At 43.7% G+C, this 14,407-nt stretch overlaps 1 protein-coding gene across 2 annotated transcripts in view; it reads right to left on the reverse strand.

Moving 5' to 3' along the window:
• Positions 1–583: 583 nt before the first annotated feature.
• The window catches only part of LOC113407392 (dnaJ homolog subfamily B member 4-like), a 42,787-nt gene continuing 28,963 nt past the window's right edge, over positions 584–14,407 (reverse strand). The window contains exons 2-4 of one of the 2 annotated variants that reach the window (XM_026655835.1): positions 10,416–10,704; positions 3,446–4,020; positions 584–989 (exon numbers count right to left, since the gene is read on the reverse strand). In XM_026655835.1, coding sequence (XP_026511620.1) covers positions 756–989; positions 3,446–4,020; positions 10,416–10,626 — 1,020 coding nt within the window. In that variant the 5' untranslated portion in view covers positions 10,627–10,704 and the 3' untranslated portion in view covers positions 584–755. Of the gene's footprint in view, positions 990–3,445; positions 4,021–10,415; positions 10,733–14,407 lie in introns of those variants that run through there. The other variant, XM_029912400.1, reaches the window with a different exon arrangement.

The following is a 14,407-nucleotide window of genomic DNA, read 5'->3' on the forward strand; positions in this document are numbered from 1 at the left end:
CATGTTGTCCTGAAATCCATCCCTAGGGAATGGGTGTTACCACCAATTAGTAGTATTCCCCAGGTGGATTTCTGAAGGGAGCATGTCACAGAGTGGCTACACCTGTACTCCTTTCCCCAGAGCCATGTGTTCTCCCCTAATGCTTCAGGGCAGTCCTCACAAAATCTGGGGCAGCTGGGAGCAGGCTGACACTCTTTTGTGGGTTCAGAAGCTCTACAAACAGATTTAGCTAGCCTTTGCTTTGTGAAATGGAAGGTAGCATGTGGGCCTTCATATCTAAATGGTGTCAGTTAATGCTTTAGTCTCTTTAAATATCTGGATATTACATGAGCGTATTTCTACTATGAATTCTGATTTCTGATATTAGTGGGTAGCATCACATAGATAATCTAGAGATACATGAAATAAAGTACTTGGATGCTCAAGTACTTTATTAGAAATATGTGCATTGAGTTTTTGCAAAATGATTACATTTTACAGGTAAGCAAAATACTGAATAAACTCTCTGATTAGGAAGATCTAAAGTAAGATACAGTGAGTGGTTTTCCCTGTATGTTTTACTGCAAGAGTCACCCATGTGACTTGTATTTAACCATTCTCTTCTCATGCAGCATTACCGTATTCTCTCCCTCCACCCCACAAAAAGAAAATGAATATTCCACAAATGGATATAGATTGCACTTTTACAGCATGAATTTGCCAGTCTTCTGCATTTTCAGTGTCCTGCTGAAACAGTGTCAATACAGTCCATTCCTTTATGAAACAGGAAGATTTCTCCTAAGTACTTCTTTTGATGCTGGAGGTATATTGTCTGGGAAATTTACTTCAAATTCTATAATTAAGTCGCCACGTTGGTCAGGATTTTTGGGAAATGGCAACCCATATCCTATAATTCTTCTCCTCATCCCAGGCTTTACAACCTCATTTATTGTCATAGGTATGGTTCTTCCTTCTATTGTTGGCACGGTGACCGAGCTGCCACATAAAGCCTAAAACAAATAGTTCATATCATGAGAAAGAGGCAACCATCAAAAGCTTATTTGTATTGAAATCTGAATTTTCAGATTACAGAATTAGAAAAAGCTGATATTGTGAATACATGGATTATTTTGCATAACCGAAGAGAACTGTCAAAACCGAAAGACAATAACTTATGTTGCTCCCTTTAAAAGGGGACGCTTGCTTTATTACCAATGTATCTCCAATATCAAACCAGTTATCAGTGCCCTAGAATGACATCTGAAGCAGTCATGAAAGGGTTTACTCCCTGGTGCCGCATCCTAAACTTCAACAGATAACGCAGTGATTGGTACAAACAGAACAAATGCGCTCAGTACTCTCACTGTCTTCTGCTCATGAATTTGTACCAAACAAGCAGCATCTCAGCTGTCATTAGAAATTCAGAGTCCTAGCTCTACTGTGCTTAGCGCAGGGCCAGCTCCAGCATTTCTGCCGCCCCAAGCGAAAAAAAAAAAAAAAGCCGCGATCGGCGGCGGCAGTTCAGCAGCAGGTCCTTCGCTCCTAGAGGGAGTGAGGGACCTGCCACCCCCGAATTGCCGCAGGTGCCGCCCCTCTCCCTTGGCCGCCCCAAGCACCTGCTTGTTAAGCTGGTGCCTGGAGCCAGCCCTGGCTTAGCGTTACATAGAGTATACATTTATTTAAAGACTCTTGCAACACTTGTTTTGCTCATAATTTGCTTTTTAAAATGATTTTAGGGGTAGTATCTGACATTTAAATTGAACCTTTTTGATAGAGCTGGGCAAAAAAATTTTGGCTAAGATTTTGGGGGTGGGGGGGAGGGAGAAATGCATTTTTCAGTGTCCCAAAACAGTTTGCAAATTTGGATTGAATTCAATGAATAGTTTTGGCCAAGAAAAAAACCCTCAAACAATCTGAAATGTTTCATTTTGAAATGGTATTTTGAATTCAAATTTGGCCAACTAAAAGAAAAAAAAAGCAGAGGAGATGGGGTTGGAAAACCACCTGAAATGGCTGACTCAAAAACATTTTGTTTTGAATTGATCAGAACGTTTTTGTCAATTCAAAATGAACATTTTGAAAAAAAAAAAAAAAGGTTTTGGTTTTAAATTAAATGGGATTTTCTCTTCCCTCCTGGATTTTTTGGTTTGATCGCCAAACCAAAAAAAAATCCATTATTTGCTCAGTCTGCTATCAATCTTCAAAGTGTCTTTTTACATGCACATTTGTGATGTTCAAATTAAAGCAAATACTAAAATACAAACCAAGGATTTACCTTCTCTATATCATCAAGATATAATTTCTTGGCAAAAACAAAACAAACTAAGCACTTTGTTTTTTAACAGAGATAATTCCCACTAATCTCCTGTTTTATCTAAATATTTATACATTTATCACTGGACTTCTGGCCTGCAAGGATTGCTTTTGTTTTCCACCTACTCTATGTACTTAATGTGTGCTGACAAAACTCGGTGTTATTTGGACTCAGTAGCAGAATTATGATATTTGTGCAGAAACCACATTACCCATCCTGTCATTACATACTGCTTTTCCTCTTGTATTATGTGATTCATCTCACGAAAAAGCATTTAACAAGTTTATTTTTTGTTTGTTTGTTTTTTTGAAAGTTCAGAATACAGGCATACTTTCTTTGCATATCCTCTGCACATCACTTGAGATTAGTTTATTCTCACCATTCCTTAATGCTACATTTTTAAAAATACAGACTTGATTCATTTTGGAGAGAATCAATTCCTTTAATTGTCTTCAAACACTAAAGAAAACACTCTGCAATCCCTTATTTTTGCTTCTAAAAGCAAAACTACTTTGGTCTTTGGAGTGCATCTAAAAAAAAATGTTATTAACTCATTTTTATCATCACATATAACTTCCATAACAACACCTGCTCACAATTTATCCCCATGAAATCTATCTCTATGTATTCTAAAAGTACACTGAAATGTGTGACATGAAAGATATTTTGCAAGTTTGCTAAATTAAGCTCCATTGGTGAGCTGTGAAAATATTCTAGACATGAGTTCTAGATGCTTTCTACTCCAGAAATGATAAGGACGATATATCATAGCAGAAAGGAGTCCATTACATTGGATGCATTCATTATTACTCCAACCCAATCTGCATTTACATATAGAAAGCTACTGTACTTAGTACTAAAACTTAGAACAATGGCAAATATGTTCTACTTTCCTTTCCCACGGATCATCCTGTATGCTGCCATAGACAAAACTTAACAATATATGATGCAGACCCCAGTAAAAAAGCCAATGATTCTGGTACAGATAACTATGTACTATATTTAGTTTGATTAAATTGTATTAGCTAGAGAACTGGAGTGCGGAACTATGATAATTGCTATAGATTTGTTTTCTGCAGTGTAGCCACAATACCATGCTAAGACAATTTGTTTTTATATTTCAGTTGCGCTATCAACTAACAAGAAACTTACCTCCCGCAAACTGATTTTAACAGGATAGATAATATTTGAACCATCTCTCTTGAAGAGCGAGTGACTTTTGTCTTTAATGACAAAAACAATATCGGCTGGGATAGTGTTGGGTGTTTCATCACCTTCTTTTGGGAAAGTGATTTTGGTGCCTTCTTTCCACCCTCTCTTGATCTCAATGGTGAGGATTTTGTCCTCTGTTCGGACACTTCTGCCATCTGGGTTCAGCCTTTTTCGGGAAATTCTCATCCTTTTTGTGCAGCCATGATATATCTCTTCCAATGATACTTTAAGTTCATGGATAATCGGGGGATCTTGTTTACGACGAGGCTGGCTACCAACTGTATTCCTCTCTCTTGGAAATCCATTCATGCTAAAACTAGTGAAGGATCCAAAAGGATCTCCATCCACTTCCATGTCTTCAGTGTCTCTGCCACCAGGCATTCTTCTCCCAAAGAAGATCTCAAAAGGATTTGTGCCACCAAAAAATGCTGCAAATGTGGCATGTGGGTCACCATGGAAAGAGTATCGAAAGGTGCCACCCTGTCCATCGGGTCCTCCAGCTCCTCCTTTCAACCCTAATTGGGACATATGGACAAGGTTAGGAAAGTCCATACTAGTTTTCAATCCTGGTACTTATTAACAACATAAAGAATAAAATACATTTTTGTCTTGAGTCATAAATAAATACTGAAAGAACTTGTAGTAGTTTAACAACTGCACAAATATAGTAAGCAGAGATTGAAGGGCTCCTCTTTAAAGAGACCTCACCCTACTTGCCAGTGAGTGCAGAGTAGCAACTACTCATCATCATGCAACCTGGAGTAATTTTGTAGATTTAGAATTGTTTCCTAAAAAAAGCTGCCCTATCAGCAGCAAATCCATTTAATAATTTGTCACTCATCTGAATGATTGGATTTTAATTAACGTTTTAATAGTGAGCTGAAAATGATGAGTGTTCTCTGTCTGCATGATCTTAAAGAACATATTCCCATGTAATTTTTTTCACTAAGGATCTGCTCAAAGGGACTAGGGTTAAGCCCTTCAAGGCCACTATAGGTATGGAATATATAAAGTTGTATTATATTTAAAGCTTTGACTACGCTCCGTTTCTAATCAGACTAAGCCAATTTCTATGCTCTTGAGATCAATGGGATTGCACAGGGTGTTAGTCAGACAGAGTGGGTCAAATTCTGTGCTATTTTAGGAAACTACCATAAATCAACAGCTAGCCATAAAGCACACTGGTACGAATGGATAACAGACAGTATAATCCCTTCTATTGTTTTGGAAACAGGACTTCACCAAGTCTGAGACAATGGAAACACTGTGTTTTGCTTTGTTTCTTTGGGTGGGTGGGGGGTATAATCTGGGAGTGGAGAGGAAAGAGAAAGTTGAAAGGGGTGCAGCACACCAGAAAAGTGAGGCCACATTTTTGTTTATTAAAAGCTATTTTCCATCAGTAGCAACACAGCATTAAAACCTCCCAGAAACAGTAAATGTTACATTTGTACTATGTGGCAGAGAAACCTAGTGTAGAAACCTTGACTTTCAAAATTTCTGACTTCTTTGGGTGCTTGATTTCTCAACTTTAATGCTGCATTAACTAGTTTTTGTATTTAATTTCCTTGAATTTTTCAAAGTCAAACAATAGTAAAAGGAAAATAGCTAAAAGGCACACTCCTTTATTAGTTATAAATTTTAAGTTGTGTTTATCAAATACTCTAGGCTAGTGGTTCTTGACCTTTTCCAGACTGCATCTGCATGTTACAAACAGAAAAAGCTTTGGGACAGCCCCACTCTCATCTAGCAATGAAGAAAGGGAGGTGTTTGTGACCCCCTGAAACTTTTTTGGGGGAGGAGACTGTGAGCCCGTTTGAGAACCCATGCTCTAGGTACATTATAAGAATTAAAAAGAGACTTTAGAGGTAAAGAAGCTTTGCTATCTCTAACCACCAATCTCTTCCTATCACTTCCTTAGTAAAAATTCCCACTCTCCACTCCTTTTCCCAGGCCATCCAAGATTATGCTCCCCTGCAAAAACACAAAACAAAAAAACCCATCCTCATCTCTAGGAGTCCTTTATAGTTCAGTCTCCTTTCTCAACTAATTGACTACTTTTTCTCTTTCTCTTCTTCATATTGTTGTTCCCATTCCAGGGCCGGCTCCAGCTTTTCTGCCACCCCAAGCGGCAAAAAAATAATAATAAAAAGACGAGCGGCGGCACTTCAGCGGCAGCTCAATCGCGCCACTTCTTCGGTGACAATTTGGTGGTGGGTCCTCCCTCTCTTCCTCTTCGGCGGCAGCTCAAAGAGGAAGAGAGGGAATGAGGGACCTGCCGCCGAATTCCCGCCGAAGACCCGGACATGCCACCCTGATACCGGACGGAGTGCTGCCCCTTTGAATTGGCCGCCCCAAGCACCAGCTTCCTACGCTGGTGCCTGAAGCCGGCCCTGCCCCATTCTTCCCAGTGTGAGATCTTCCTTCCACTTCCTTCAGGTGACAGTTTTCTCATGCTCTGCTTACACTCACCACAATCCCCAGCACACACCCAGTTACCTTCTACCTCTACTCTGGCTCCAGACCATACCTCACTCAACAAACAATTATTTTCTACCTCCCTTTCCTGGCTAATGACCTCCATCTACTTCTTCTTACTGGCTAATTCCCTCCCCCACTCTCGCCCTGACACCAGAATGCCTCCTCAGACTTTAAGGAGGTCTTCGGTTCTAAATACTTAAGCATCTCAGCAACACTTAACCACTAAGCTGCCTCGTAGGATTAAGGTAGCTCAGCACTATACGCAACCATTTTCCTTCTAAGGCCCTTAAGTAGTTATGAATTTAGTTTTATGCTAAAGCAGTTCAGCATGCATCCTACTTTCTAATCCATATTAGAGACAGATCTTTTTAAAAAAAAAGCTGAATTCAAAGTATTCATAAACCATGCATAAATTTTAATGCTAGGTCTTCAGCTGAGGCTGATTAGCATATAGTGCAGCTCAAATGGAGGAGTGAGAGACAGATAAGGCAACTTCCTGACATATCTTTGGGAGACCATATGTATTAAGTGTATGACTGGTTTATGTATCTTTGTGGGCCAGGGACTGTATGCATTCCACAGTGGGGAGGATTACCACAATTCCTCCAGGAAGTGAAAACAGTAGGGGATAATTAAGGCAAATCACTCAGGTTCTAACACCTCCAGAGAAGTACCACCTCCTGTGGAGGCTCACATATTCTGGTTCAAACTGGATTCTCCAGTGATCAAGAGACAAAGAAAGGACTTTTGGATAAATAACCTGATCTTAAATTGATGCAGGGCCATTGTTCCTGTTCTTGCTCTAAAGACTGATCTGACCTTGTAACAAGAGGAAAAAAACAGTTTTGGGGTTTGAAGGACTAACATCTAGAAGAGCCCTATGCTGAGTTGGGGGTGGGTGACCTCTGGTAAGATTTTTAGCACATGGGTAGGTTCTTTTATGTTTTTATATGCTTTCTCTGTAATACTTCTACCTTAAGAATAAATGTGCCTGCTTGGAAGAAGCTGTGTAGTAACTTGTAACTGCAGGCCAAATACTGGCCACAGCCGTCAGAGAAAAAGCAAAGCACAGGCCATGGCAGACTGGCTTGCTGGGGATATCACAGTGTAGATCAGGGAGATGTCCTTAAAACCCCCACTCCCTTCTGACTGAGGCATGGGTCTCTGCCCAGGAGAGGTGACGGCTGAGAGTGAAACCTTTAAGGACCAAGAAGGGTGAGTTACCCTAAAATTGTGGCAGAGGGCAAAAGTGGCCTTTGCATCCTCTTGATCCAGGGCCCAAGTCAGTTGCCTGGCACAACATAGACCAGCCTGAAAGGATGTAAGTGGACCATTGGCAGTTGGCAAGAGGTCAATATGGCAGCCAAGTATCAGTTAAGTATAAGGGAGCTCAGTCACCCCCTCTACACTGGCATCAGGGAAAGAGTCAGCGTAGGAGTTCCGCAGTTGGCGCTACAGCTATACTGGGGTGATCGTCCCATGTAATGCTGGCTTTAGGGCCACTTTCCACCAATGGCACAGCACAAAGCAGCAACCCATAGGCCTTACCATTTACTATTTCCAAATTCAAAAACCCTGAACTGATCTTCTACAAAAATGTATTGCTTTTCTTTCTCTAAAAAGGACTCTAAAACAAGACAAGTGTCCAGTTTTAACAAATATATTTAATCCAGATATGAGGAATGGATTTTTCATATTTGTTTAATTCCAGGATGACTGAACTGATTTTACTCAAATTAAAAAAGTTAAACAAATTTGGATTAAACCAAGCACAAAAAGTTTGAGTCCTAAAGGAATGTTTTGATAACGTTCTGAACAACTGCAGAGGGGGAATTAGAATGGAAATGGCATCTCAATCTTAACTCTAGTTTTGCTCTGGCAAATGCTACACTAAACATTTTTCAATTTTTGTTTGTTGGTTTGTTTTTAAATGAAGTACTGGTTCTGGTACTGTCAAACAAATGCATGACAAACTGTGTCATGCGATTAGTGGAATGATACTTCCTAGAATAGATTCTAAATAGTTTTTGCTGAAAGTACATCAGGTTCCATGGTTGTAAAACAACCACAGAGCTTTACAACTACTGAGTACATTCTGGACAACAATGACAGAGCTTAGGCAGCCACTCAGGCGTCAAGGGATATTTCCAGACACATAGCTTCAGGAACTTGTCAATACTTTTGTTAATATTATGCCTAAAATAAACAGAAGTACATGCTTTGAGCCTCTGCTTCAGGTATGCAATGCCACACTGCCAAAGGCTACACTGCTTTATATGCCTTGCCCTCCACTCTTAGGAGAATCTGACTAATGATATTTTTAGGAGGGGGTTATAGGAAGTGCTACTGCACTGGAATAGAATGAATATTACCTAAGCTGTAGATTAATTAAGTACTTGCATATAGGAAAGAACAACAAACAGAGGGAAAAAAGCAATAAGGCAAAAGATTAAGGGCAATATTTTTACAGCTATTTAGGCATTGCTGCCCTTAGCATTGCAATGCCTAATTGATTTAGGAGCCCAACGCTCATTTCCAAAAGGGGTTTGGGAATTTAGGAGCCTAAAACCTATTGACAGTCAAGTGCTTAAATCCCTTTTGAAAATGAGACTTAGGCATTACAATGCTGAGTGCAGCAATGACTGAATACCTTTAAAAATCTGGGCCTAGTACCAAAGGAGCAGGATGAGCCCTTAGTATTCCCAAATAATAGAATCAGGTCAGGTATCAGAGTCTTAGGAATGACATGAGAACCCGTAGAAACATCAGCAAAGACTTGTAGTTTCAGAATTCTCTCACTTCACACTGGAACAAGAGACCATGGAATTTGCCTCATTTACAGAAGTTTACAAAGAAGCAATGATCAATGACAGCACCACAAAAATCAAGTTTTCATGTTGATAAAGGGCCAGATATCTTGTATAGCAGTGGTTCTCAAACTAGGGCCGCCGCTTGTTCAGGAAAAGCCCCTGGTGGGCTGGGCCGGTTTGTTTACCTGCCGTGTCCGCAGGTTCGGCCTATCACGGCTCCCACTGGCCGCGGTTCGCCGCTCCAGGCCAATGGAAGCTGTGGGAAGCGGCGCGGGCCGAGGGATGTACTGGCCGCCGCTTCCCACAGCCCCCATTGGCCTGGAGCGGCAAACCGCGGCCACTGGGGAGCTGCGATCGGCTGAACCTGAGGATGCGGCAGGTAAACAAACTGGCCTGGCCCACCAGGGGCTTTTCCTGAACAAGCGGCGGCCCTAGTTTGAGAACCACTGTTGTATAGCACTTTACTTCACAATTAGTGCTACTAGCCAATGAGACTACTGATTAGGGTGACCAGATAGCAAGTGTGAAAATTCAGGACAGGAGGTGTGGGGAGGTAATAGACACCTATATAAGAAAAAGCCCTGAATATCGGGATTGTTCCTATAAAATCGGGACATCTGGTCACCCTACTACTGATGGAGTTGTGTGCAACTCAGCATGAGTCAAATTGTCAGAATCTGGCCCCAAATGAATGTTAACCATTAAATGAGCCTACCTAGTTTCTGTGGGCAGTGCTTAACCAGTTTGGAGTCTCAAATAGGATGCAAAAGGTAACTGCTGAATCCTAGAAATGGTGGGGAACCATCGCAATTGATGATTAAAAAAAGAAAGAGCTTCCTGTTTAAGTAATCATTTTAGGCTATATATAACATTTCTGAGGCCTCATCCCTTTGGCACGTTATTACTGTTTACAGTTAAACTAAAAAATTGTTCTGGTATTTCATGACATCAGGCAAATACTTTCCTCTACGGGCAAGAAGCCAAGGCCAACTAAGGACTGGACACCTGGGCTCCTGCTCAGTAGAGGGACTGTCCTGTCTTGTTTTGTACAAGCAAACTATCCTTTATGAAAAGTTTTAGAGATATATTATTCGAAGAGTATCAGAGGGGTAGCCATGTTAGTCTGGAACTGTAAAAAGCAACAAAGAGTCCTGTGACACCTTATAAGGTGCCACAGGACTCTTTGTTGCTTTTTACATTATTCAAAGAGGCGCTCTGTCTCTATGTAACATTTTGATGGCTATCTCAAAAAGCACAGGGGCAAAAATAAATAAAATGCATCCAGCTATTTATGGGTCACAGACAAATATTAATTTCATTAAAAAAGTTCTATAACATGGATTTGGGATCTTTTTATTTTTTTTTTTTTAAATAAAGAAAATTGAATTAAGCATGGTTCTAAACTATGAAGGATACACTATACATGATTATATATATTTGTTAACATATAAATCTCTGTAATTACCATATATCAGTCTCCATAAGAAAACAATCATTGTCTAAATCAGTACATGCAATGGATAAACACACAAACTTTCTTCTTGTCTTGTGGCATTCAACACAACTAAGTGTCCACTTTAAGAGTATAGCACAGATAGATACTGAGTAAGAGAAATACTTACCTTCCTCCCCAAACTGATCATAAATGTCTCTCTTTTTGGGATCACTCAGCACTTCATAGGCTTCTGCAACCTCTTTGAATTTTTCCTCTGCGTGGGGGGATTTGTTCTTATCTGGATGCCATTTAAGGGCTTGTTTTCTGTAAGCCTTTTTGATATCTTCTTCAGAAGCCCCCTTTTCAATTCCCAAAATTGAATAATAATCTTTTCCCATTCCGAGTGTTGTTAGATGAATTTTAGTTTTCCTCGATACGAAGAAACCAGTGTCCTGTGTCTGAGTAATGCAGTGATACTGGGGGGGAAAAAATAGCACAAATCAGCAAAGCAGTTGGTGCTCTGAGCAGTGGGTAGACTGCTTACCCTTATTTGATTCCCTTCCCTGTTGCTCATTTATAGATAAATATACACACTGGTAGAGAGACATCCCTCTCCAGAGCCCTCCCATTTATACTACGTGTCTCCGCTCTTTCTAGAACAGCAAATGCTACAGAACGTCATTTCCCAGACTGCTCAAAGCCAAAACATTCTCTGCACAGCTGTTTCCTCTGCCTTCCAATTAACTGTTCAATTTCCATTTTTCTCTTTTGAGTGATAAATAAGCTCTGTATCTTACTATCAGATCCCGGAACCTGTAGGTCAGTGGTCTCTGACCTTTTTACATCCAAGACCACTTTTTGAATTTAAGGGCAACCCAGGGTCTACACCGCCCCTTCCCCAAGGCCCCGCCCCTTCCCCAAAGCCCCGCCCCTCTCATTCCTTCCCCCTTCTCTCCATCGCTCACTCTGCCCCACCTTCACTCACTTTCACTGGGCTGGGGCAAGGGTTTGGGAGGGGGTGCGGGCTCTGGGCTGGGGCCAAGGGGTTCACAGTATGAGAAGGGGCTCTGGGCTGAGCCTAGGGAAGGGGGTTGGGGTGCAGGAGGGGGTGAGGGGTGCAAGCTCTAGGAGGGAGTTTGGGTGCAGGAGGGGGCTCCAGAATGGGGCAGAGTGTTGGAGTGTAGGAGGGGGTACAGGGTGCTGGCTCTGGGAGGGGGGTCAGGGCTGGGGCTTGAGGTGCAGGAGGGAGTTTGGGGTGCTGGCTTCGGAAGGGAGCTCAGGGCTGGGGGTTGGGGTGCAGGAGGGGGTATGGGGTGCTGGCTCCGGGAGGGGGCTCAGGGCTGGGGGTTGGGGTGTGGCCTCCCGCCGGGCAGCACTTACCTCCGGTGGCTCCTGGTCGGCGGTGGGTGCAGCGAGGCTAAGGCAGGCTCCCTGCCTACCCCGGCCCCACATCGCTCCCGGAAGAGGCCAATGCGCCCCTACAGCCCCTGAGGTGGGGGGCACATGGCTTCGGGCACTGCCCCTCTCTGCAAGCACCGCCCCCGCAGCTCTCCCGGCCAATGAGAGCTGCGGGGCCGGTGCTTGTAGGCAGGAGCAGCACATGGAGGGAGATCCCCACCCCCCGGGCTGCAATGGCGACTTTCGGGGTAGGCAGGGAGTCTGCTTTAGCAGCAGCCATACTGCACTGCCGCCGGACATCGCGATTGACTGGGTAGGGCTACCATACATCCGGATTTCCCCGGACATGTCCGGCTTTTCGATCTATAAATCCGGGGGGGATTTCTAAAAATCTAAAAATGTCTGGGATTTCCCCCCGGTCGGTTATTTATAGATGGAAAAGCGGCGGCCAAGCGCCGCTGGGCAGCCAAAGCCCTTTCCCGGCTCCCACCATCCCCTGCAGCCTTACCACGCCATCCAGCCCGGCAGCTCTCTTCCCCTTCCTCCCCTCCCCTGAACGCTCCGCCCCCCTGCTCCTCCCCCTCCCCTGCTTCCCGCGAATCAGATGTTCGTGGGAAGTCTGAAAAGAAGCAGGGGCAGGCCGGCAGCAGCAGGTAAACTGGGGCGGGGGGGGGGACGCGAGGAGGAGGGCTCCAAGGAGGCGCGGCGCAGCCCAGTCCGGCCCCGGCCGAGCGGCTCCCTCCGGCCCTGGCCAAGTGGCTCCAGCCCTGGCCAGCCCCAGCGGCTCGGGCCTGGCTCGGCTCGGGCCCCAAGACACCGGCCCCAGTTCCGGCCAAGCGTGCCAGCCCGGCGCCGGCCGAGCGCGCCGGCCCTGGCCCCAGCGGCTCCGGCCCGGCTCCGGCCCCAGGGCGGCGGCCCCAGTTCCGGCTGAGCACACCGGCCCCAGCCCCAGCGGCTCCAGCCCGGCTCTGGGGGTGGGGGTGTGAATATGGGGTGGGGGTGTGGATAAGGGTCGGGGCAGTCAGGGGACAGGTAGGGTCCTAGGGGGGCAGTTAGGGTGGGGGGTTCTCAGGAGGGGGCAGTCAGGGGACAAGAAGCAGGGAGGCTTAGATGGGGGTGGGGTCCTAGGGGGCAGTTAGTGGCAGGGGTCCCAGGAGGGGGCAGTCAGGGGACAAGGAGCGGGGGGGTTGGGGGTTCTGAGGGGGGCAGTCGGGGGTGGGAAGTGGGAGGGAGTGGATGGGGCAGGGCAGGGGCGGGGCTAGAGCGGGGCTCCTCCCCCCCGTGTCCTCTTTTTGATTGTGGAAATATGGTAACCCTATGACTGGGAGATCCTCTAGGATCGACCAGTCGATCACGAACAACTGGTTGGTGACCACTGCTGTAGGTCATTGGTCTGAATCCAGACCTTGTCAGTAGGCACTGAAAACCTAGCTGTCTGACAGTTATAAAACCACCTATGGAAAATGAGTTGGGAATTTCAATTCCTGATGTGCATTCTTATCTATGTAGGTTCTTATGCCATGTAAGAATGCACAGCTGTTCAAGTGACAAACTGCCAGAATAAATTGGCACCTTTTGTGTAGGGATTAAAAGGACATTTCAAATTCACAATAAAATCTGAAACTTTTCAGTAGCCTGATTTCACTTCATTACAACCCCAAATTAATCGATTTCCCCCCAATATACAGGATTCCAGACCCAGTCAATCTGATAAAGTACTACTTTATTGGCAGTTAGGTAGTAAGCACAACAAAGTACAACAATGATATAACTTGATGCATTACCAGTTTAAAACATCACATGCAGAAACTGGCCACATTCCTTTCCATATATTACACTGTACAATATAGGCAGTAGAAACTGGTTTCAACAAGATGCTGATACCCGCCTAAACACAATAATTAATAGAGACTTCTGAGACAAAGCCATTGGATTTTTGATAAGTAAACAAGTTAAAGTTGGGATAGATACCCAGTCACTTCATATGATGAGTTACGGAGAGCAGGGATACTCAGACTGAGGCTCTGGATCCGCAAGTGGCTCTTTAAGGTATCTCCTGCAGCTCTTTGCAGCACACGACATTAAAACACTGTGTGATTATTAACCAGTCTGAGTTATTAGCCAATCAGGATACTTTTACTATGTTATTAACCAACTGTAGTGGATAAAATGATGATATTTGGTCAGTCATTTTGCTGTGAGAATTATATAAACTAAATATTTCCCATCATACTGCTTAAATATGAATGTATAGTACTATGGTAAAGGAAACAATAAATTCACCTACTGGGTATTGTTGATTACTGAATTTGGCTCCTGAACCACTGAGGTCTGAGTATCACTGATGTAAAGTTTTAACTTTCAACTTTTTCTCAGACCCTGCAGAAGGGTGGGTATCAAGCTACAGCCTACAGGCCAGCATATTCAAGATCTCATTTGGCTCTTAGCTGGGTATTAGGTCAAGAAGTTCTAACCATCTGGTCAAAAAGGCTATAGATTTAAGAGTGATTACAGTGATTTTAGGGAAAATATTTCTTTTTAATATTTGTTCTAGTGAAAGGAAGGGCCAGTTTTAGTCATAGCTAAAAATTACACATGAGGGACAAATAGCTTTCCATATACACCTCTACCCCAATATAACGCTGTCCTCGGAAGCCAAAAAATCTTACCGCGTTATAGGTGAAACCGCGTTATATTGAACTTGCTTTGATCCGCCGGAGTGCCCAGCCCCGCCCCCTCGGAGCGCTGCTTTACCGCGTTATATCCAAATTTGTGTTCTAT

This window comes from Terrapene carolina, unplaced genomic scaffold, assembly GCF_002925995.2.
Source record: "Terrapene carolina triunguis isolate 2854851 unplaced genomic scaffold, T_m_triunguis-2.0 Scaffold211, whole genome shotgun sequence".
Taxonomy (NCBI): domain Eukaryota; kingdom Metazoa; phylum Chordata; order Testudines; family Emydidae; genus Terrapene; species Terrapene triunguis.